This window comes from Danio rerio, chromosome 25, assembly GCF_052040795.2.
Source record: "Danio rerio strain M-AB ecotype USA chromosome 25, GRCz13ab, whole genome shotgun sequence".
Classification (NCBI taxonomy): Eukaryota; Metazoa; Chordata; class Actinopteri; order Cypriniformes; family Danionidae; genus Danio; species Danio rerio.
In genome coordinates, this window is record NC_141045.1 from 4,706,045 (window position 1) to 4,729,324 (window position 23,280).

Here is a 23,280-nt window from a genome sequence, read left to right on the forward strand (position 1 = left end):
AGTGCGAGCATGCATGAGTGTGAGTGTGAATGAAGGTGTGTGTGGTTCAGGGCTGCACGATACTGGAAAAATATGCCATATTTAATTTCAGATTTATTTATTTAGTGATATTAAAATAAACAGATTTTTTTCAGATCTAATTTATTCTAATTCAGAAAAAAACATTTAGTCTTTAAAACATTTTAAATGAGTGAAAACCTCGGCAGATATTCTGAATCTGATTGGCTGTTGCCATTTTCCTCCCAGTAGTGTTTATCTCTTTTGGCTCCAGCCAATAGCAGAACAGCAACTACTAAGGGAGGCGGGAATAAAGATAGTAAGGTCCCATCTGATTGGTTACATTTAAATAAAGAAACGATGCATTAATTAAATATAACTCATCACTAGGGATGTAACGGTATTGTAAATACCGTCATACCGCAATATTAATTTTTTTCGATATTACCGTAGTCGCATGACTCGGTAAAACTATAGGTCTTCTGAGAAAATTTGCTCAGGCGAATGAAGCGAACGGGAGGTAGCGAAAACTACAATTCCCATCAGCCCAGGCTTGGCCATAATCCCTTGCGGTCTGTTGTTGCTACAGATCCAGTAATGCGGAAATGGAGTGTGCTGATAGAAGCGGGGATAAAAAAGAGCTGGGTGTTGTCGCCGCGCGCGTACTGAATATTGGTGTTGTCGCGCGAGTTCTTATCAGCTGTGTTGTCGCGCGCGTACTGTAAAGTGGGACGGAGGGTGTGTCGCGTCGCGGGGGCACTTTTGATCATTTTGGAAGGGCACTTTCTATCCAAGACTAAAAAGGGCATGTGCACTGCACAGGTTGAGCCCTATGTGTGCACGTGCCTGCAAGTTGGGGAACACGACTAATAACAGTCATGGGGACTGCAGAAACACAGCACACTGTTCAGATTGATGCAGACATGAGACCTCTATCTCACTCATGGTTTGTCCTCTCAAGTGGGGGAAAGACAATGCACAACGTTACCCACTGCTGTCAACCTGGGCCAAGTCACATCTCTCTTGTCCCACAAACCTCAGTCCCAAATGAGAGGGTTTTTTCTGTTGCAGGGGACATTGTAATAACCCAGAGATACCAGCTTTTACCAGATTATATTTATATGATAATTTTCCTTTAAAGCCATCTCTATCCAAGTGAGTGAGTGATTAAATGTTGAATGTGATGAGTTTTCAACAATACTAAATTGAAACTTTATTTTTTTTACATGGTTTAATATTTTTTTTTGTTATGAAAATTGAAGTTCCTGTTTCAAAGCTTACAGATAGATGGCTAATTTGTATGTCATTGACACTTTTGGCACTGTTTTGGAGTATTTTCATAAGTTTTGTTTTTTCCTGTAAATGATTCAATAAATACCGTACCGTGACATTCATACCGAGGTATTACCGTACCGTGAAATTCTTATACCGTTACATCCCTACTCATCACACATGTCTGTGGTGCGTATATTTCAAATACTATTATCGCGATAATTATAATTTAGCACTATATTGTGCAGCCCTAGTGTGTTTCATGAGTTCAGATGAGTTCTGCTGCTGGTTTGTTGATGTGAGATTAATGTGGCATGTGTGCTTAGGTCACGTTTCCACCTGGACCTCATCTTATCGGACAGAGGAAGCTGTTTACAGCAAAGAATCAGGTTTTACATGAGTACATGAGATCAGTCTCTCTCTTTCTCTTTCTCTCTCTTTTATCTCTCTGATGGCAGCAGGGTCCAAATATGAACCAACTAATCAGGCTGTGTTACTGAAAAATAACAGTGAAGGAAATAATGTTCTGGATTAACAATTCTGATGTTCAGCCACTAAAATGATAAGGTGGCACAAAAGATTGGAAATCAGTCAGTTATATGATTTAGTGCTTTTTAATTACTGTGATTTATTGTATTTAACAATAATTATGCTTAATATTACACAAAATATGTGTATTACTGGTATTAATAACAATAAAAAAAATGTTTTACAAGCATATTAGAATGAATTGTTGTTATATAAATGATTTAAAATTTGGTTTGATTTCGGTAAAAAATTATAGAATTATTTAATCCTAAAATTATTATTATTATTATTATTATGTTAATATAATAAAAAAATTATAACTACCACAATAATATATATTTTGTATAATAATATTTTGGCTGTATCGACTAACATTGAATTGAAAAGCATTAAATTCATTTGTAATAATTTGTAACATTAAAAAAAATCATTTAATAGTAAATTGGAGAATTTTAAATGTGAGAATGTATTAATAATAATTTTTATTGTTATTATTTCTTCCTTAATTATCAATGTTTTTATTATAAGAATATTATAAGAGTTATTATTTACTGATGATGATATTATTTAAAGATTAGAAACAAGATTTCAAATCTTATATTATTGAATTATAGCATGCATAATTCATAAATATGCATTTTTGTGTCCTGCTTTGCCATCAACACCTTTGTACTTGCACTTTTGGGGTGTGGAGGGTCACATAAGCTACAGTTTTTAGTCTCACCCTGTCAGACAGCAAGTTTGTAAGATTTTTCTGCTCACAGATCATATCTAGCTGGTAGGCAGGGCTGTATATGTGTGTACGTTTGTCTGTGTGTGCGTGTATATGTGTTTGTTTTTTCAGGTCACTCAGTGTGTGTGTGTGTGTGTGTGTGTGTATATGTTTTCAGGATGTGCGTGTGTATAATGAAGAAGTGGAGCTGGAGGGCAGAGACCCGCAGCAGGACTACACGCTCTATAAGGAAACGTGCGCCGCTCTAGCCAAACTCATGTCAGAAATCCAAGAGCTCAAGACCAGTGGCGCCAAAGATGGAGTGAGTTTCGTTCAGAATCAGAATATGTAGCTCTGTGGATGAAGCTGATATTTGTTTAATACATGTCTAGAGCGCTGAGATCGAGCTGAGACGCAAACAGAGCAGCATTCACTTCATTACCCTGAAGAAACTCAATCGCCTGGCACACATGAGGCTGAAGAAAGGCAGAGACCAGACACACGAGGTAAACACACACACACACACACACACACACACACACACACACACACATATTATCTATTATATTTTTCTTTCCAAGAAAGTCCTTCTTATTTGGCTAGAAGTCAATTTTAAAGGGGACTTATTATGCAAAAAAGACTTCTATACAGGGTTTAAACATAACAAGTGTGTGAGTATAGTCAACCTCTAATGGTAAAAATGTATTAAGTCTATTGTTTATAATCAGAGTTGATTAAAACAGTCTGCAGAAACACTTTGATTGTCATTCTCCCTTTGTATGGGTCATTAAGGGGGGAAAGCCCCGCCCACTAGTGACCATCTCTTGCTCATTTAAATAGACAGCTCTGAGTGAGAAGCAGCTATCCGCCATTAGAGTTTTGGTTCTGTTGCTATCCTGACTCCTAGCCATTTGCTCCGCCCTCTTTTGAACAGTGCACAATCTCATTTGAATTTAAAGCAACAGTCACTGAAACTTCACACACACTCTCTAGGCACATCACAGACGTATTTGATATGTTTTAAAAAGGGCCATTACAGGTCCCCTTTAGGTTCAATATTATAAGCCTCCTTAGACAGGGTATCTGAAGGGTCCTAAAAAGTCTTAAAATGTCTTAAATTTCAAAAACCAAATTTTAGGCCCTAAAAAGTCTTAAATCCACTGAAATATTGTGTTATAGCTAGGCCCACACGGAATCTGCGCACGCAGAATTTTGCAGATTTTCCGTAAAATTCCGCTGATTTCTGCAGATTTTTAGCCCATCATTAATTCTGTTTATTTAATTGAGTAAATGTGTAAATCTGAATTTATTCAGTAATTTATTATTTTTTATTTCATATATTAAGGTTTTAGTAATGACACTCCGCTGGATACTCTCAAAATAATTCAGCTGAAATCCGCAGATTTTTTACCGAAATTCTTCGCAGAAATAGCAAAAAATGTCCGCAGATTCCGTCTGGCCCTAGTTATAGGTCTTAAATAATTTTAAACGTGTCTTAATTTTTCTACGTTCATGTAAAGCTATACTCAATTGGGTCAACACTTATCCAACTACTAGCAATATATTTTAATTAAAGTTTTAAGAAACGTTTATTTACTTATTAATATGGTTTAATTATCTTCCTTACAATAACATTTGCTTTTAATGTTTTTTTAAGGTTTTAACGTGGCTATTAAAAAATCTTTAACGTTTAGCCTTGTGTAAGTTTGAAATTTTGTTTATTATGGTCTTAAAGAGGTCTTAAAGTCTTAAATTTGACTTAATAAAACATGTAGAAACTGTTAGAAATTAGTATTTTTTTGATCGTCTACAAAGCAAACCAGTGTTCTTGATAATTGATATTTAAACAGTGTGTCTCTCTCTGTCTGCAGGCGAAGCAGCGGGTGGATGTTCTCCACCTGCAGCTACAGAATCTGCTGTATGAGGTCATGCACCTGCAGAAGGAGATCGGCAAATGTCTCGAGTTCAAGTGAGTGTTGGAAAGACGATGGCAGGGACATTTATTGTTTTCCCATCTTTTTCTTCTAAAACATGCTTGTAACATGCTAAGCTGCTAACATGTTAGCAGCTTTAAAATGTTGCCAACTTTTCTGCAACAAAACATGTTAGCAATGTGCTAATAATGTGTTTAAACATGATAGCAGCTTGGTAAATATGCTAGCAGCATGTTACCAACATAAAAAATGCTAGATGGAACTTATTAATACTTGCCATCATCATGTTGGAGGGGTACTAGCAATGTGGTAAATTTAGTTGTTGTATTCAATTTCTATACAACATGGATTGTTAGCAAATTGTTAACATGTTAAGGCTGTACTACTAATGTGTTAAAACATGCTGCTAATGTTCTACAACATATAAAAAGTACTAGTTGGATCCTATTAAAACCTGCTACCAACTTCAGAGGGGTACCAGCAATGTGGTAAATCAGGCTAGTGTTGTATTAAATTTCTAATAACTTGCATGATAGCAAATTGCTAACACGATAAACATCCTGCCAATCTTCTACAACATTAAAAAAAGCTAGTTTTATTAAAACTTGCTACCAAAATGTTGAAGTGGTACTAGCAAATGTGGTAAATCATGCTAGTGTTATATTAAATTTCTAACAATTGACATTGCTAGCAAAGTAATAACAGGTTAGCAATGTGCTTCCAAACATGCTGCTAATGTTCTACAACATGAAAAGAAATGCTAGTAGCAATGTTTGCCACTGACATGTTTGGGGAAAATAGAAACATAGCAAATCAAGCTAGTGTTGTATTAATAAATTACTAACAATTTACTGTGCTAACAACATGCTAACATGTTAGTGGTGTGCTTCATATGTGTTAAAACATGCTGCTAGTGTTCTACAACATGAAAAAAATGCTAGTAGCAACTTGCTTACTTGGTACTGACATGTTTGGGGATTCTAACAAAATAGCAAGTCAGGTTAGTGTCAATTTAAATTCTTAACATCTTACTTTGCTAGCAAATTGCTAACATGTTAGTGGTGTGCTTCCAATGTGTTAAAACATACTGCTAATATTCTACAACAAGAAAAGAAATTCAAATAGCAACTTGCTAACTTGCCACTGAGATGTTTGGGGACGCTAACAATATACCAAATTAGGCTAATTTCAAATTAAATTCTTAACATGTTACTTTGCTTGATAACATGTTAGCAATTTGTTACCTGTGTGTCACAACATGCTGCTAATGTTCTACAACATGAAACAATGCTAATAGCAACTTGTTAAAACTTGCTAACGACACATGGGGATAATGGCAATATAGCAAATTAGGCTAATGTCAAATTAAATTCTTAACATCCAACTCTGCTAGCAAATTGGTAACATGTTAGCAATATGCTACTTATGTGTTAAAACGTGCTGCTATTATTCTACAACATGAAAAAATGCTAGTAGCAACTTGTTCAAACTTGCTACTGACATGTTTGCGGATACTAGCAATATAGCAAATCAAGCTAGTTTTGTATTAAATTCCTAACAACTTACAGCACTAACAAATTGCTAACATGTCAGTGGTGTGCTTCCAATGTGTTAAAACATGCTGCTAATGTTCTACATCATAAAAAGAAATGCTAGTTGCAACTTGTTAACTTGCTTCTGATATGTTTGGAGATACTAGCAACATAGCAAATCAGGCTAATGTCAAATAAAATTCTTAACATCCTACTTTGCTAGCTAACTGATATCATGTTTGCAATGTGCTACTTATGTGTTAAAACATGCTGCTAATATTCTACAACATGAAAAAAATGCTAGTAGTAACTTGTAAAACTTGCTACTGACATGTTTAGGGATATTGGCAATATAGCAAATCAGGCTAGTGTCATATTACATTTCTAACAACTTAATGCGCTAGTAAATTGCTAACATGTCAGTGGTGTGCTTCCAATGTGGTAAAACATGCTGACAATGTTCTACATCATGAAAAGAAATGCGAGTTGCAACTTGTTAAAACTTGCTACTGATATGTTTGGAGATACTAGCAACATAGCAAATCAGGCTAATGTCAAATTTAAATATTAACATCTTACTTTGCTAGCTAATTGATAACATGTTAGCAATATGCTACATTTGTGTTAAAACATTCTGCTAATGACCTACATTATGAAAAAATGTTAGTAGCAACGTGTAAAACTTGCTACTGACATGTTTAGGGATACTAGCAACATAGCAAATCAGGCTAATGTCAAATTAAATTCCTAACATCTTACTTTGCTAGCTAATTGATAACATGTTATCAATGTGCTACTTATGTGTTAAAACATGCTGCTAATATTCTACAACATTAATAAAGTGTTAGTTGTAACATTAAAACTTGCTACTGACATGTTTGGAGATACTATCAGTATATCTAATCAGGCTAGTGTCAATTGGAATTCTTAACAACTTACTTTGCTAGCAAATTGATAACATGCAAGATTATTAGCAAATAATTTAATGTTAGCTACATGCTAATAGATGTTCCACAACCGCAAAATGGTTTAGCAATGTTGTAACACATTTTTTTATTTAATGAAAATGTCAATCGGGAAAATATTTTGTTTTTACACACACACACACACACACACACACACACACACACACACACACACACACAAAAGCTGCACAAAATCACAGCAGAAGATGTGATTGAGGCAGGTTCGACATGTTTGCGGCCAATGCGTCACGCATTCAAATCAGAAATTCACCTCAATTTGCATGTTTTCATTGACCTGTGTAAATGTCCTCCTATAAATACTTAAATTTGCATGTGGTGTGAACCCAGTATAAACATCTGTGTGTGTGTTTCAGGTCTCAGCATGAGGAGATTGAGCTGGTCAGTGAGGACGAGTTCTTCCAGGATGCTCCGGCCGAGATCTCACGGCCTCAGGTCACCCGTGAAGATCACCACCAGCTCACGCTCGCCCGACTGGACTGGGAACTGGAGCAGAGGAAGAGGTGATGCACATCAACAGCACTACATGCACCTTAATTACATCTAAATCTGCCTGTTAATAATGGTATCCAATGGTGCAGGTTGGCGGAGCAATATAAGACTTCTTTGTCCAGCAAAGAGAAGATTCAGAAAGCCATCGAGCAGAAGAGAGAATATCTGAGCAGCTTACAGCCCGGACTGCACAACATCATGCAGGTCAAATTCTTGATTATGGTTATGGAGTAGTGATGCTGAGAATACAACTCTGATTAAAGTAATATGTTGCATTTTAAAGAAATGCTCCACTTGCTTTTGGAATTAAGCAGCTCCTTTACAGCTCCTATAGAGGTAAACAGTTGAGTTTGAGTGTGAATCCATTTAGCTGATCACCGGGTCTGACGGGAGCTCTTTTAGCTTAGCTTAGCATAATTAATTGAATTAGATTAGACCATTAGCATCTTAAAAATCTAAAAAAAAAAAAAAAAAAAAAGTTTTGATAAATCCAAAATTAAAGTTGTTTAATGATTAATTGTTTAATGATGATTTTCCTATTACGTTGTTTTCTAAATGGATGAAAAATTAAATTAAAGAAAAAAAATTTATTTAATATTTTCTAGGCTGATGTAACTAGCAACTATACTCTCATTCTGGCGTAATAATCAAGGAACTTTGCTGCTGTACCGTGGCTAAAGCAGGTTTAATGATATTATACAGTGCCGTTATCTAGCTGAGGACTATTTTCAGGTGCTGCTTAATATCATTGTGAATTATCGAATTACATTTTTACAAATTTCTGAGCAACATGCTAACGGTCTAATCCGATTCAATGCTTTATGCTAAGCTAAGCTAAAAATGCCAGACCTAGAGATTGGCTGAATGGATACAAAAATGCTAAAACTCAAATATTTAACTCTAGGGGAGATGTTTAAAGAAACACTCCACTTGTTTATGGAAATAAGCTCATTTTACTGCTCCTTTAGAGGTAAACAGTTGAGTTTTACCATTTTTTTTATCCATTTAGCTGATTTTTGGGTCCGGCAGGAGCACTTTTAGCTTAGCTTAGCATAAGTATTTAAATTGGATTAGACCATTAGCATCTCAAAAATTGAGATGCTTTGATGAATCCAAAATTAAATTTGTTTAACGAGGTTTGATGATTTTCCTGTTTATAGTTTGACTCATCTGCAGCTACATTGTTTACTAAATGGACGGAAAATTAAAAGTTGCTATTTTCTTGGCTGATGTAACTAGCAACTATACTCCATGCAACTATGCCTAATAATCAAGGAACTTTGCTGCTGTACCGTGGCTAAAGCAGGTTCAAGGATATTACACAGTGCCGTTATCTAGCTGAGGACTATTTTCAGGTGCTGCTTAATATTATTGTGAATTATCAAATTACATTTTTTACAAATTTCTGAGAAACATGCTAACGGTCTAATCCGATTCAATGCTTTATGCTAAGCTAAGCTAAAAGTGCCAGACCTGGAGATTGGCTAAATGGATTTAAAAAATGCTAAAACTCAAATATTTAACTCTAGGGGAGATGTAAAATGAGTCAATTTCCAAAAATAATGTAATGTTTTTCAAAATAGAAGTGAAGAAGTGGTAACTGTACCCTCTTTACAGTATTTCTGATTAAATACAGCTTTGCTGAGAATAATGTAATAGTGTCCCTAAATAATGTAAAAATTGTAATGTTTATTGTTTATATGTTTATATGTCTCTCTCTTACTCTCTTTTGCAGGCGTCTCTTCCAGTGCAGGAGTATTTGTCGATGCCGTTTGAGCACATGCAGAAGCAGGCAGAAGTGGCTCGTCACCTGCCACCCCCTCTTTATGTGTTGTTTGTCCAGGCCGGTGCCTACGGACAGGCCTGCGGTGAGACTTAGTCTAAATCTTTCTGATGCGTTTATGACATCACACAGCTATCATTGCAGCAGGTTTAAATGTTTAAGGCATGCAGCTGTGTGTTCATTTTGTTCACATTGTGCTAAAACTGTATATAATAACATGCTGAAACATGCAACGATGAAACTTTTTAGAAAATATTTCATGTAGAGCAGAATCGTGATAGTGACGAGACACCAATTTAGCAACTTTTTTTTGAATCATGGTAGAAATGTACTAAAACGTGCAATCAAAATTTATTTCGCTAAATGTTAGCAACATGCTGCTAGTGATGTGCAAAAAACATGCTTTGCAAATTTTGCTAAAATGTGTTTAGATGCATTACAATTTTTTTTAAATGCTATCTATATGCTAGAACATGCTAGCAGTGTGTAAAACATTTCATGGACATGGACAATATTATATCAACGTGAGACATATTTTATAAAATCTATAAAAAAAAATTTAAATTGCATTCAAAATTTTCAAAAGAGTTAGCATTGTATAAAAACTTGCTAGCAATGTAAAACATGATAGCAACATGTTGAGTTCTTTTTAAAAGTAAAAAAAAATGTATTAGGATTTTTTTCTCATAAAAAGTTACCAAATTGCTAGCAATGTGTAACACATGTTTGTGACTTATAAAACATGCTAGTGATGTTAAAACATGTTGCAACATACTAGGACATATTAGCGACATGTTAAAACTGCATTAAAACCTTTCAAAAAGTTATCAATGTATAAAACATGCTAGAAACACGAAGTTTGATATTGAGACATGTATTATCAAATTTCATTTTCTTTATAAAATGCATTAGAATTGTTTTATAAAATGTTAGCAATATGCTAGCAATGTGTAAAAACATGCTAGTGACATGTCAAATATGCCAGCGAGGTTGAAACACGCAGTGTGTTAAATGTAGCAACATGCTAAAACCTGTTAGGAGCATGTTAAAATAGAAAAATTCAAGAGTTAGCAATGTATAAAATCATGCTAGCAACGTAAGACTTGATAGCAATATGTTCAGACATGCTTTACCAAATTGCATTTTTTTCATAAAATCATAAAATGCAATAGAATTTTTTTTAAAAAGTTAGCAAAATAATAGCAATGTGTAAAACATGCTGGTGAGATATAGAACATGGTAGTGATGTTGAAACACATCACACATTTTGTTAACTTGTAGCCACATGCTAGGTCGTACTAGCAACATGTTAAAATGCATCTCATAATCAATGTATAAAAAAATATGCTAGCAACAAAAAACTTGATAGCAACATTTTCAATAATGGTTTTATCAAATGTAAATGGTTTTAATATGCATTAGAATTATTTTATAAAATGTTATCAAAATATGCTAGTGATGAAAACGTGCTAGTGATGTTAAAACATGCAGCATGTAAAAAAATTTGCAATCAATAAAAACATGCTAGCAACATTAAAGTTGATAGCAACATATTAAGACATGTTTTATTAAATTTACATTTTCTTTTAAAATGCTTTATTCATTCATTCGTTTGCTTTACGGCTTAGTCCCTTTATTAATCTGGGGTCGCCACAGCGGAATGAACCGCCAACTTATCCAGCACGTTTTTACGCAGCGGTTGCCCTTCCAGCCGCAACCCATCTCTGGGAAACATCCATACACACTCATTCACACACATGCACTATGGACAATTTAGCCTACCCAATTCACCTGTACTGCATGTCTTTGGACTGTGGGGGAAACCGGAGCAACCGGAGGAAACCCACGCGAATGCAGGGAGAACATGCAAACTTTACACAGAAGCGTCAACTGATCCAGCCGAGGCTCGAACCTGCGACCTTCTTGCTGTGAGGCGACAGCACTGCCTACTGTGCCACTGCATCGCCTTTAAAATGCTTTAGATTATGTAATATGCATTACGCTTTAATGCTTTTGACGTTGAAACAAGCAGTGTGTTAAAACATGTAGCAACATGCTAGAATGTATTGGCGAAATGTTTAAAAATGCACAGAAATATGCTAGCAACATGATGAAACCTGTTTAAAAAAGTTGCTTAATTCTCTCAATCTGTCTGTATCGATCTAGACAAAAATCTGACTGTCAGCATCCGCGGAGACGTGGATGAAGCTAAAGCTCTTTCCAGACCGCCTGAAGACTCACAAGGTGTGTGTGTGTGTGTTCACTCTGTTTAATAAATGTTTGTGATGTTCAAGTCTTGTTCAAGTCTTTGTGAAGTTCAAGTTAAGTCTTATATTTCGCATCCGTTTCTGTCTCAGATGATGAAAGTGATTCAGATGCGGAAGAGGAGCAGCAGAACACGGTCAGGCTGCGTTTTTATGTCCTCCATGTTTATTATCTTCTAGCTGATGTGTGCTAATGTTGTCGTTTCCGCTCCGTGTGTTCAGAAGCGCAGACGGCCAACTGTAGGAGTTCAGCTGGATGACAAGAGGAAGGAGATGCTGAGACGCCACCCGCTCTCACTCGGCATCGACCTCAAGTGTAAAGGTGAGAGGAAAAGCACACAACAGGGGAGCCTTTACACTTCTGGGCTTCTCAGCACTGGAAGTTCTTATGGTTGGGTAAACTTATGCTGTGTTCACACCATACACAGCATGCATAAATAAATCACACTATTTGTGTTTAAATAGACGTGGGGTCAATTTGAGTTTACTTCATTCGCGCATCAAATTCACTTTATTCACACGTCAAATTCGCTTTGTTTGCGCGTCAAATTGACTTCACGATAGATGCGGATTTGCGTTATAGGCAGGGCTTCTATTTGCCCGGTGACTCTAGCTTCATTGCTAAATGGTTAACATAGAATTTATTGAGAGAGTAGCTGTGCTTTATGTGCTTTAGGAAGGCTGAAAAACAGGTCCGGTGTCAGCAGGAGGATTTCCCCTCTGGACACCAACAACAGACTTTGTCTGAATCACGCCCCTACAAGAGTAAGCTCCTGATCATCACCTCTTCATCTGCTTCTGGATTGAACGCACCATTATGCTGCGTTCACACCAGACGCGGAAGAAGCGTCAATCGCGAGTGGTTTTACTTGTTGAGTCAACACAAACGCGCGAATAGTCATCCTGCGGTGCGATACGCGCAAATGGCAGGGCGCGAATGACGCAAATTGCATGAATGGCATGGCGCAATACGCGCAAATGGTGCGATGCGAATCGCTCAAGTTCAACAATCTGAACTTCAGCGAACATTCGCGCCGCGTTAACCAATCAGGAGCTTGCTCTTGTGGGGCCGTGATTGTGACGTGTCACCTGTTGTTGGTGTCCTGGGGGAAAATCCTGCCCACACCAACAACGGTTTATCAAGCTGGGCTCGGCTCAGTCAGAAGCAGCGCTGAAAGCCTCCGTCATCTAGGTTCAGTTTCTGGAGGAGTTTATGAGCTCACAGAGCTAGATGCACCTCTGAAAGCATCTAGTGCACTCACACACGGCTCCAAACACATCAACGCTGTTTTTCAGCCGTCATAAAGCGCATAAACAGTTTTTTCTCAATAAAACTCATGTAAGCCATTTAGCAACGAAGCTAGAGTCACCGGGCAGACAGAAGCCCTGTCCATAACGCGAATCCGCGTCTGTTTTGAAGTGAATTTGACGCGCGAATGAAGCAAAATGTTCACACATCTTTTTACGTGCGAATAGCGCGATTCATCCGTGCGTTATGTGTCTGGTGTGAACACAGCATCAGAGCGCATTGAATGAGTACAACAAATATATATTTTTGCTAAAAAAACTTTTTTGCTTTCTTCTGGTGTAAGAAAAACAGCCATTGGGATGTATAGTAGGAACAAAAAAACACAATACTATTTTTTACAGTATTCTTCATTGTGTTTATACAATAAACTTAAATTTAATATAAACTATTACGTTTCATTTAGTGATTTAGATTGTGTGTTGTCCCTTTATTGGACCATTTCCACTGAATGGTATGGTACGGTACTGTTCGGTACGCTTTTATGGCCGTTTCCACTGTCAAAAGGTATCTAAAAGCGAACCGTACCGTATTACTTTTTGGGTACAAAGCACAACAAAAGTGTACCTAGCACAACAAAAGAGTACCAAATGGCGGAGTAAAACACGTAACTGAACGCTATTGGTTTACAGAGATACGCCACAAGCCAGGAGAATGTAAACAAAGGAAGTTCCATTTTTAAATACACAGCCGAGACATTACACTGTAATAAGATATACATATAATAACATGCCATGGTCGACCCTAGCTCAAACAAACCTTGTCGTCATCTTGATGAACAGCCACAAAGCCAAGAAGAAGAGCAAAATCTACCCTGTGGCCCATATTTGTTTACAAGGCTATCTAATTCGTGATCGGTTTTGTTTTCCCACTTGCTCTTTCTCGATTGTGCTCGCCACGTGTCTATATTTGAAATAACAATCTTCTTGAGCTGATGATTATAACGTGTGTGTGATTATTGAAGTGCTTCTGACATCCCATCCTTTCAGAAACAGGCAAACGTGAGAGTGAAGTGCAAAAAAACAAAGGAGAATCCGAAAAAACAAAGGAGAAAGAAAATGATTCTTTCAGCAACCTAAAACATGAACAAACTGCCAAGTTTATTATCGCCTTTTGGATTATTATGAACTCAGAATGATGGAATGACTCTCTAACAGAGGTCACATGTGCTGGTCAAGATTAAAGATGCAGATGAGGGGTTTGCACTGACTGTGGGCTATATGTGTTGTTTTTGATCCCAAAATAAGGACTAAATGTCTGCTGTGTGTAGTTTTTCTGTAGTTGGTAACATTGGAGACTGTAAGGGTCTGTATGTGTTCATATATGTTCATTTATTTATTTATTTTTATATAATTACAGGCGTTACAGTAGGTTATTTCGCATCATTGACTGCAGTTATGATCAAATCATGTTCATAGAAAGGTTAGTAATGAACATTTATGCACAAGTATTTATGTGTGTAAAGCATCTGTTTTGTGAGAAGAGCTTCTCATATGATATGTGAACAACTCGTACAGCTTTACAGTAGACATTTCCTCTAGCAAGAATGAAGTTGAAACTTTGTTGTACACTACGGCCACCATTGGTACCCTTTTAGCAGTGGAAACACAAGTCTGATAAAGGTGACCCATACTGACACGTATCATACCGTACTGTATGACTCAGTGGAAATGGGCCACAAGATTAATGTGGAAGCTGTATTACAATTTCTTTGAGTTAAAAGTTCTGGTCATTTTTGATTAATTTACTGCATCCTTGCTGAATATAAAGTCATTTCTTCTAGTCGTTTAATCTAATCATGTTATACCTTGATTATATCTTTCTTCAGACGGCAGCGTCCTGCATCTGTATTTCTATTATCTCATGAATCTCAACATTCTGACTGTGAAGACCAAAGTTTCTACATCTGTTGATCTGTCTGGAGCCATCAGCGCAGGGTCAGTGTGACACCGCAGGTCAGAAATATACATCATTTATGTAGTTGATGTTTTCTAATGTGTTTGTGTGTCTGTCGCAGGGAGCTGTTGAACTCGGAGAGTTTGCTGAACTGTCTTTATGCATCAGATCATGGTAATGAGACGCCAAACCCTGCAAACCGCTACCAGTTTGATAAAGTCGGGTACGTCTGCACTTTTTATTGATATCAGTGTTGCTGAAAAAAGCAAATACATAAAGCATGGATCTATATTTTTTTCTGGATTTGTTTTCAAATGTAAAACTGAAAACATTTATATAATTTTTTTTGTCACATTTGTTGTATGAAAAATAGTTTAAATGCTTTCTGTAGTCGTTTTTTAGCAGATGTTTTATTCTGTTTATTTAAATATTTTAATTTGTTTTAAATATTTATTTATTTAAAATATTATTTTGCAGTACTGCTGTGACTTTTGTAATGAAAATGGCGTTCACTTCTCATATGGCGTTTATGCAATGGTTAATTTCAGATATTTAATTAATGGATATTTTAAATTATTATTTATTATTAATTCTATTTTTTGTATTATTATGAGTTTTATAATGTTGTTATTATTATAAAGATGTTAAAATTTTTGTTTAAATAAAATATGTAACTTTGTATTATTATTATGAGATTTGATATTATTATATATTATTATTAGATTTTTGAATTTTTTTTAATAAAAAGATGTATTTTTGTATTGACATTTTATGTTATTTATTTATTATTATAAAGATATTTGAAAAAATTTAAACAAATATATAATTTTGTATTATTATGAGATTTTTTGTATTATTATGATTATAATGATGTTTGTAAAGAAATATAAATATATATATATATATAAATTTGTATTATTATGAGATTTATTTTATTTTTAGATTTTTGTGAAAAAAAGTATTAAATAAAATAATATATAATTTGTATGATTAATATGAGTTTTATTAATTATTATTAGATGTTTGAAAAAAATATTAAATAAAAATATATAATTTTTATACTATGATATTTTATATTATTATTATTATTAATATAAAGATATTTGTCATCATTAAATAAAATATATAGAAATTTGTAATATTATTATGCGATTTTTTTATATTATTTATTATTCTCATTATTATTATTATTATTATTATTAGATGTTTGTGGAAAAAAATATGAAAAATATACATACATTTTATATCGTTGTTGTTGTTGTTATTATTATTATTACATTTGAGTGATATTTATATATATATATATATATATATATATATATATATATATATATATATATATATATATATATAATTTTCCTTATTTGTGGTTTTATATCAGTTTGACTTCACAATGAAGAATAAATTTAATTTTTGTTTAGAATCACTACATTCGCTGATTATGTGTCAGACCTCGGACATCCGTATGTTTGGGTGCAGAAATTGAGCGGTCTGCAGTTCTCATCTGATGCTGCACAGGTGTGTGTGGGTGTGCGTGTGTGTGGCTTTCTAAATATTTAAATGACTTGTTTTATATCATTTTGTTTTTTTTCATCTGTTTTATGTTGAATCTTGAATGCACAATAACACTGGCCATCAGTATTGTCTGTAAAATGTATTTTTCTCATGACAGGGCTCAGAATTTTAAAGTAATGAGTGTTTGTTTCAGTCGGAGCTGTCGGGCAGTGCTCTGAGTGCCAGTCATATGGAGAAGAGCATGAAACTGCTGCGAGGAAGATTACAGTCTCGTCTCGCCCTGCACAAACAGTTCAGCTCACTGGGTAAAAACAGACACTTTTACTCCTTTATATGTCCTGAGTTTACACTGCAAAAATTAGGAGTCTGTTATATTGACAAATTTAATTTGACGTATTGTGGGGGATTTTGAAGATACTCTGTTGGTACATTGCCTATTTCTGGTTCGTCATGCATTTTATAACATGACACTTAAACACCAGTAGGTGGCGACAAGCACCAGTTTGAATGAGTGACTTCTTGGATCATTCATGCAAGTGGTTCATTCAAAACGACTGATTCATTTGGACACAATGCGAGTGCAACTCGAAGAACATTTTGATCAGCCTTTGTTTCCTAAAATCAATAGCAGATTCGTTCTTTGTTTGTGTATCATTAGTAAAAAAAAAAAATGTAGCATTTTATTATACTGCTATTTTATTATAAAACGAGCTCAATTCCTTGCAGAATCAATGAGCTGTTTTCTGTTTGAATGAGTTTATTTTAGTACAAATCACATCAATTATTCATTTACCTAAATGGTCACTTGCTTTATTTCTAAATGAATTAAATCAATGAATCACTTCTGAAGTGTGACTTTCGTTCTAAATCAGGGGTCACCAACATTGGTGCCCTTGGGCACAAGGTAGCCCGCCAGGTTCACATGAGTTGCCTGTTCTAAATATAGCTCACCATAGCACCACACATGAGTAAGATGCATCGAATATTTTTATAGGTATTATTTTTAAATCACACTTGCATTGGTTTAAATTTGAAAATTACTTTACGTTATATAATAAAAAACAATTTCAGACAAATGAAGTGTTCCATATTGATAATTATCTAACTTGTTAAATCATTTTTGACAACTACTGTGAGAAATCATTAACATGATCAATGTCTTCACATAGATGAATATTATTAATTATTAATAATAGCATATAATTAAAAGTAAATTAAGAAAAATGTGTTATTTAATAATAACACAGATAGCTCTCTGCAACTCTCACATGGTCGCCCACTGAAGCTAAGCAGGGCTGCGCCCGGTCAGTACCTGGATGGGAGACCACTTGGGAAAGCTAGGTTGCTGCCGGAAGTGGTGTTAGTGAGGCCAGCAGGGGGCGCCCAACCTGCGGTCTGTGTGGGTCCTAATGCCCCAGTATAGTGACGGGGACTCTTTACTGCTCAGTGAGCGCCGTCTTTCAGATGAGACGTTAAACCGAGGTCCCGACTCTCTGTGGTCGTTAAAAATCCCAGGATGTCCTTCGAAAAAGAGTAGGGGTTTAACCCCGCCATCCTGGCCAAATCTGCCCACTGGCCTCTGTCCATCATGGCCTCCTAACCCTCCCCATATCATGATTGGCATATCATCACTCTGTCTCCTCTCCAATCAGCTGGTGTGCGGTCTGGCGCAAAATGGCTGCCGTCGCGTCATCCAGGTGGATGCTGCACACTGGTGGTGGATGAGGAGATTCCCCCCCCATTGTGTAAAGCGCTTTGAGTGCCCAGAAAAGCGCTATATAAATGTAACGAATTATTATTATTATTATTATTAACTAGTAGCCCTTCACATTAATCGGTACCCAAGAAGTAGCTCTCAGTTTCCAAAAGGTTGGTGACCCCTGTTCTAAATGAATCTTTTTATTTTGAACAAATTATTTAATATGATTTAACGAATCACTTAAAAGAGTCACTTGCTTTGTTTCTAAATTAATCGGCCCTTTTACACGGACCATTAAAGTGAATGATTCAGTGAATCACTCATTAGGACAGGCACTTGCTACCAACTGTCAGTTTTAGTGTCGTATATATTTACCCAGGATGGCATATTGCGAAATGTTGCATCTCTGCATTTTTTAGACAATATCACACACTCTTAAGAGAATCCGTGGAATTAAAATGTATATTTTTTTAGATGTTCGTATCAGTGCGCAAATTCATTTCGAAGATTAAAACCTGATTTAAATCTTACAGTTCATCACTTCCACCTAAATGGATCTTTTTTATGTCACCTCATACTTCAGTCATCAAATCCTCCGTCCAATCAAATGCTCTCTAGTATTTGACTTGCCCCGCCCCCTTCTCGTTTGCTTTTCATTTGATATGCTTGAGCTAAACCACTCTCACTGGCAGAGCGGTGATTAAAAACAAAACTCTATTGGCTGTTTTTTGAAAAGGGAAGGGGCTACCTTTTTCCACCATGTTTCAGTTTGAATTACGTCTAGTGATGGGAAGTTCGGATCATTTTACTGACTCGGATCTTTGAGTCTCGTTCATCAAGATTAACGAATTTTTTTTCGAGTCATTTCGTTCATTTGCTTCAATTTGGCAAAATATTATTAAAATGTTACGAAATGCTTCCAAACACATCTACAACTAGCCCAAAAGGTTGATTGCATGACAAATAAGTCCTAACCAGATCACTATAATTAGGAGAAAATAATAATTCAATGTTTACTTGCTCTTTTGCGTATGAAGGCATTGTTGTCTGTTTGCTCAGCTCACCTCTTCATGTCTTCAAATGTCAGGGGTTCATTCACGTTACACTGACAGTCACATATAATCTTAACCAATGCACAGTCTAAGCCAATAGGAGCCATGATCGTTCGTTCATTACGTGACAGAATGACTCAAACCTGAGGACTTGAGAGGTGAGCGGTTCAATTCTTTTTCCGGCTCTAAACGCGTATGATTGGCTTCTGCCAATGTGATGAAGACTTGAAATTAACGATACTACCTGCACAAATGTGCGCACGCGCTGATAACCGAATCACTCCCTGAGAGGACTCGTAGTTCCCGAGTCATATTGAAGATTCGTTTAAAATGAACGAATCGTTCATGAACGACCCATCACTAATTACGTCAAACATCGAATAAACAAGTTCACATGTTAAACACTTCTACCTGTAAAGTCATTTAATAAAAATATGTAACTTCTGGTTAGTTAGTTTAATGATTCAGTGTGTGTCTTGCGTCTCAGAGCACAGCATTGTCCCGGTCTCCAGCGAGTGCCAGCATCTGTTCCCTGCTAAAGTGGTTTCTGGTCTCACACGCTGGACCATGATGAGCCACCAGGAGTTCACTGTAAGTGTTTTTTTCTGTCAGGTTTCTGAACATCTCACATTAAATAGAAATTTTGTGATTCAATGTTGCTCTTTGGCTCTTGTCTAACAGGAGCTGAGTTTCGTGCAGCATGTGTTGAAGGCCGGTCTGGTGTCCGAGACGGATCTGTTCTTCAAGGCTGTAGTGGAGAGAGGAACAGGTGGGAATCACAGCTTATTTTGGCTGAAAATTATCCTCATCGTTATTATTCAGCTTAAAGTGCAATTTAAAGGCTTAAATTAACTAGGCAAGTTGTGTTAATTGGATAGCAGTGGTTTATCCCACTGAAAAAAATATATATTTCTAATAATATTGACCTTAAAAATGTATATAAAACAAATTAAAACTGCTTTTATTTCAGCCTAACCAAAAGAAAGATACGACTAAGACTATAAGACTTTCTTCAGAAGAAAAAGTATAATAGGGAATACTGAGCCCAATTTCTGTTTAATGGAGATATTTTTTTCAACACATTTCTAAACATAATAGTTTCAATAACTAATTTCTAATAATTTTCTTTGCGATGATGACAGTAAATAATATTTTACTAGATATTTTTTAAGATACTAGTATTCAGCTTAAAGTGACATTTAAAGGCTTAACTAGGTTAATAAGGTGAACAAGGCAGGTTAGGATAATTAAGCAAGTTATTTTATAAGATGGTTTGTTCTGTAGACTATCGGAAAAAATATATCGCTTAATGGGGCTAATAATTTTAACCTTAAAATGGTTTTTAAAAAATTAAAACTGCTTTTATTCTAGCTGAAATAAAACAAATAAGACTTTCTCCGGAAGAAAAAATATTATCAGACATACTGTAAAAATTTCCTTGCTCTGATAAACATCATTTGGGAAATATTTAAAAAAGAAAAAAAATTAAATAGGGCTAATAATTCTGCCTTCAACTGTATGTAAGATAAAAAAATCTAAAAAAGTCAGAGAAAATGTAAACTTTAAGCAGCAAAATTGTTATTTTATCTAAAACTAATAAGTAAATTTTACTAATTTTTTGTGCATTTAAAAAAAAAATAAATATAGCTATTTTTCAATTTTAGTTTAATTTAAATTTTAAATATTAAGCAAGTCAAAAATTAAGTACATTTAAACTATTAGTATATAATATTATATATATATAGATATTAATAACAATTGCCTGAATGATTGCCTTACGAGCTCCTCCACAGAAAAAAAATATTTTACCCTTTTGTGTAAATTGCTTAGTGGTTTTTCATTTTTAGTATAATTTGAATTAATTTTTATTTATTTTATTTATTTTTTTATACCTCTATCCAAAAAAACAAAAAATACATATTTAAAAATGAAACTGACATACAGTTACTAAAATATATAGGGAAAATTTAAGACCATTTAAAGCGGTGTTTCTCAACCACGTTCCTGGAGGACCACCAGCACTGCACATTCTCCATTTCTCCTTAACCAAACACACCTGATTCACATCATCAGCTCATTAGCAGACACTGAAACACCTGTAATGGGTGTGACAAAGGAGACATCCAAAACATGCAGTGCTGGTGCTCCTCCAGGTGGTTGAGAAACACTGCTTTAAACAAGTAATAAATATAAATAAACTACTGTAATGTTTGACATTGTTTAAATATCATGATCTTCTCCATATTTATTAAACCTCTGCTTTCTCTCTCAGCACGTCTGCTGGCTGCAGTGGTGGTGAACCCGCGCTACCCAGAAGTCACTCCGCTGTTCTCTCTGTCTCTGCTGTGGAAAGGCGAGCGCAGCGGTCGCACCGATGATAACCTGAGGGTAATAGTCTCAGTACTGCTTTCATGAGACTTCTAATGTTAAATATTTCATACATATGGATATATTGGATGCAACAGCTTGATCTTTCATGGTTAAATTAATTTGATAACTGGTGCGCAACATTTTACCGCTGGAAAGCATGTTTTTTTATGCACGAATGTGATTTGACGTGATTTGCTGCAACGGCCCCTTTAAATACAAGACCCAGTGTGGAGAATTTTGACGCGCTCTGTGTGAACACACAGTACTGCTCTTCTTCTGCAGGCCATGGAGAGCGAAGTGAACGTGTTTCGCGCTGAGCTTCAGGGGCCACGTCCGGGTCTCCAGCTGCTGACCAATCAGATCCAGCGTCTCTGCATGTGTCTGGATGTGTATCTGGAGACCGAGAGTCAAGTATCCGATGGGTCAGAGGGACCCAAAGAGTTTCCCAGAGAGAAGATGTGCTTGCGGACTGCCAGGTAACACACTGGACATGCTGTAATTGTGCTATCTGGATAAAACTAATTGTATTTATAGTTGGTGGTGTGAGATATCTATCTATCTGTCTGTCTGTCTATCTATCTATCTATCTATCTATCTATCTATCTATCTGTCTGTCTATCTGTCTATATATATATATATATATATATATATATATATATATATGTGTGTGTGTGTGTGTGTGTGTGTGTGTGTGTGTGTGTGTGTGTGTGTGTGTGTGTGTGTGTGTGTGTGTGTATATGTACACATACATACATACATATATATATATATATATATATATATATATATATATATATATATATACAGGGCTTTACATTAACACCTGCCAACGCGCCAAATGCGGGTAGATTTCAGCTTTGTCGGGTTAGACAGACACTCCCTATAGCCACTTTGGCAGGTTGGAAATAATTTTTACATTGTAGTTTTCTAAAAACTGGTCGACAGTAAAGATGGCCCAATATATGTGCAAATGTAATCTTAGAATCGAGAAGCAGCACGAAATTTAATTAAAATATAATATAATAAAATATATAATAAAATATAATTTAACAAATATATCTTTTTAATATAACTGTTTTGCACCTGAAACACATGAAATCTTTTGTCTTTCAGGGGTCCGAGTCGCCTGAAGCCCTTCAAGTACAATCATCCTCAGGGCTTCTTCAGTCACCGCTGAATCTGGATCTGAGTATCAGGATAGGGAAAGCTGCATTAGTGTTATTAGGAGAGGTTTGAACCCATCTCTCATTGTACCTTTTATTTTTTCACCTGTTTCAGTCAGATAATGTGAATTAGAGAATAAAACTTTGATTACGATTAAATAACCTGCCTCTAGTCATCTTTTCATGATTTATATGCGCGCGCGTGTGTGTGTGTGTGTGTGTGTGTGTGTGTGTGTGTGTGTGTGTGTGTGTGTGTGTACGTGTTTTTGTGACATTAGGACAGAAAATCTGTATAATGACATGGGTATGACACAGGTATTACAAAAAGCAGGTGAAATATGAGGACATTGGTGACGTCCTCATTTCTCAAAAGGCTTATAAATCCCACATTATGAGTTTAATAAGAGAGTAAAGCTGCACACAGTCTCCTGTGATGGTTGGGTTTAGGGGTGGGGTGAGAGCAATATAATGTACGGTTTGGGCTGTATAAAATGAATGGAAGTCTATGTAATGTCCCCACTTTTCACAAAAACAAACGTGTGTGTGTGTGTGTATTTATTAAAGTAAATCAGTTCATAAATTAATGAATTAAGAGTCTATTATTGGTGAAATAATTGTTATTCAGTGTAACAGATATTTGTCAAAATGAGCTCCCATATTATCCTGACCTGAATTTAAAACATGTTTATACAACAATAAAGCTGTCATACAGAATTACATTTGATGCTGAGCCTTTTGATGTCATTGTATTAGTATTATAAATACACCTGACTAGATGTTTT

General features: G+C 35.6%; 1 protein-coding gene across 6 annotated transcripts in view; it reads left to right on the plus strand.

Moving 5' to 3' along the window:
- thoc5 (THO complex 5) overlaps positions 1-22,657 on the plus strand; it is a 26,288-nt gene extending 3,631 nt beyond the window's left edge. For 4 of the 6 annotated variants that reach the window (XM_087310422.1, XM_087310424.1, XM_087310421.1 and 1 more), the window contains 19 exons: positions 1,596-1,658; positions 2,688-2,831; positions 2,902-3,015; positions 4,381-4,478; positions 7,315-7,461; positions 7,540-7,654; positions 9,186-9,318; positions 11,400-11,477; positions 11,591-11,634; positions 11,720-11,819; positions 14,632-14,740; positions 14,821-14,922; positions 16,121-16,217; positions 16,408-16,519; positions 19,453-19,556; positions 19,647-19,734; positions 21,238-21,353; positions 21,618-21,811; positions 22,449-22,657. In XM_087310422.1, coding sequence (XP_087166548.1) covers positions 1,596-1,658; positions 2,688-2,831; positions 2,902-3,015; positions 4,381-4,478; positions 7,315-7,461; positions 7,540-7,654; positions 9,186-9,318; positions 11,400-11,477; positions 11,591-11,634; positions 11,720-11,819; positions 14,632-14,740; positions 14,821-14,922; positions 16,121-16,217; positions 16,408-16,519; positions 19,453-19,556; positions 19,647-19,734; positions 21,238-21,353; positions 21,618-21,811; positions 22,449-22,512 — 2,022 coding nt within the window. In that variant the 3' untranslated portion in view covers positions 22,513-22,657. 6 annotated transcript variants of the gene reach the window in all.
- The last annotated feature ends 623 nt before the right edge of the window (positions 22,658-23,280 follow it).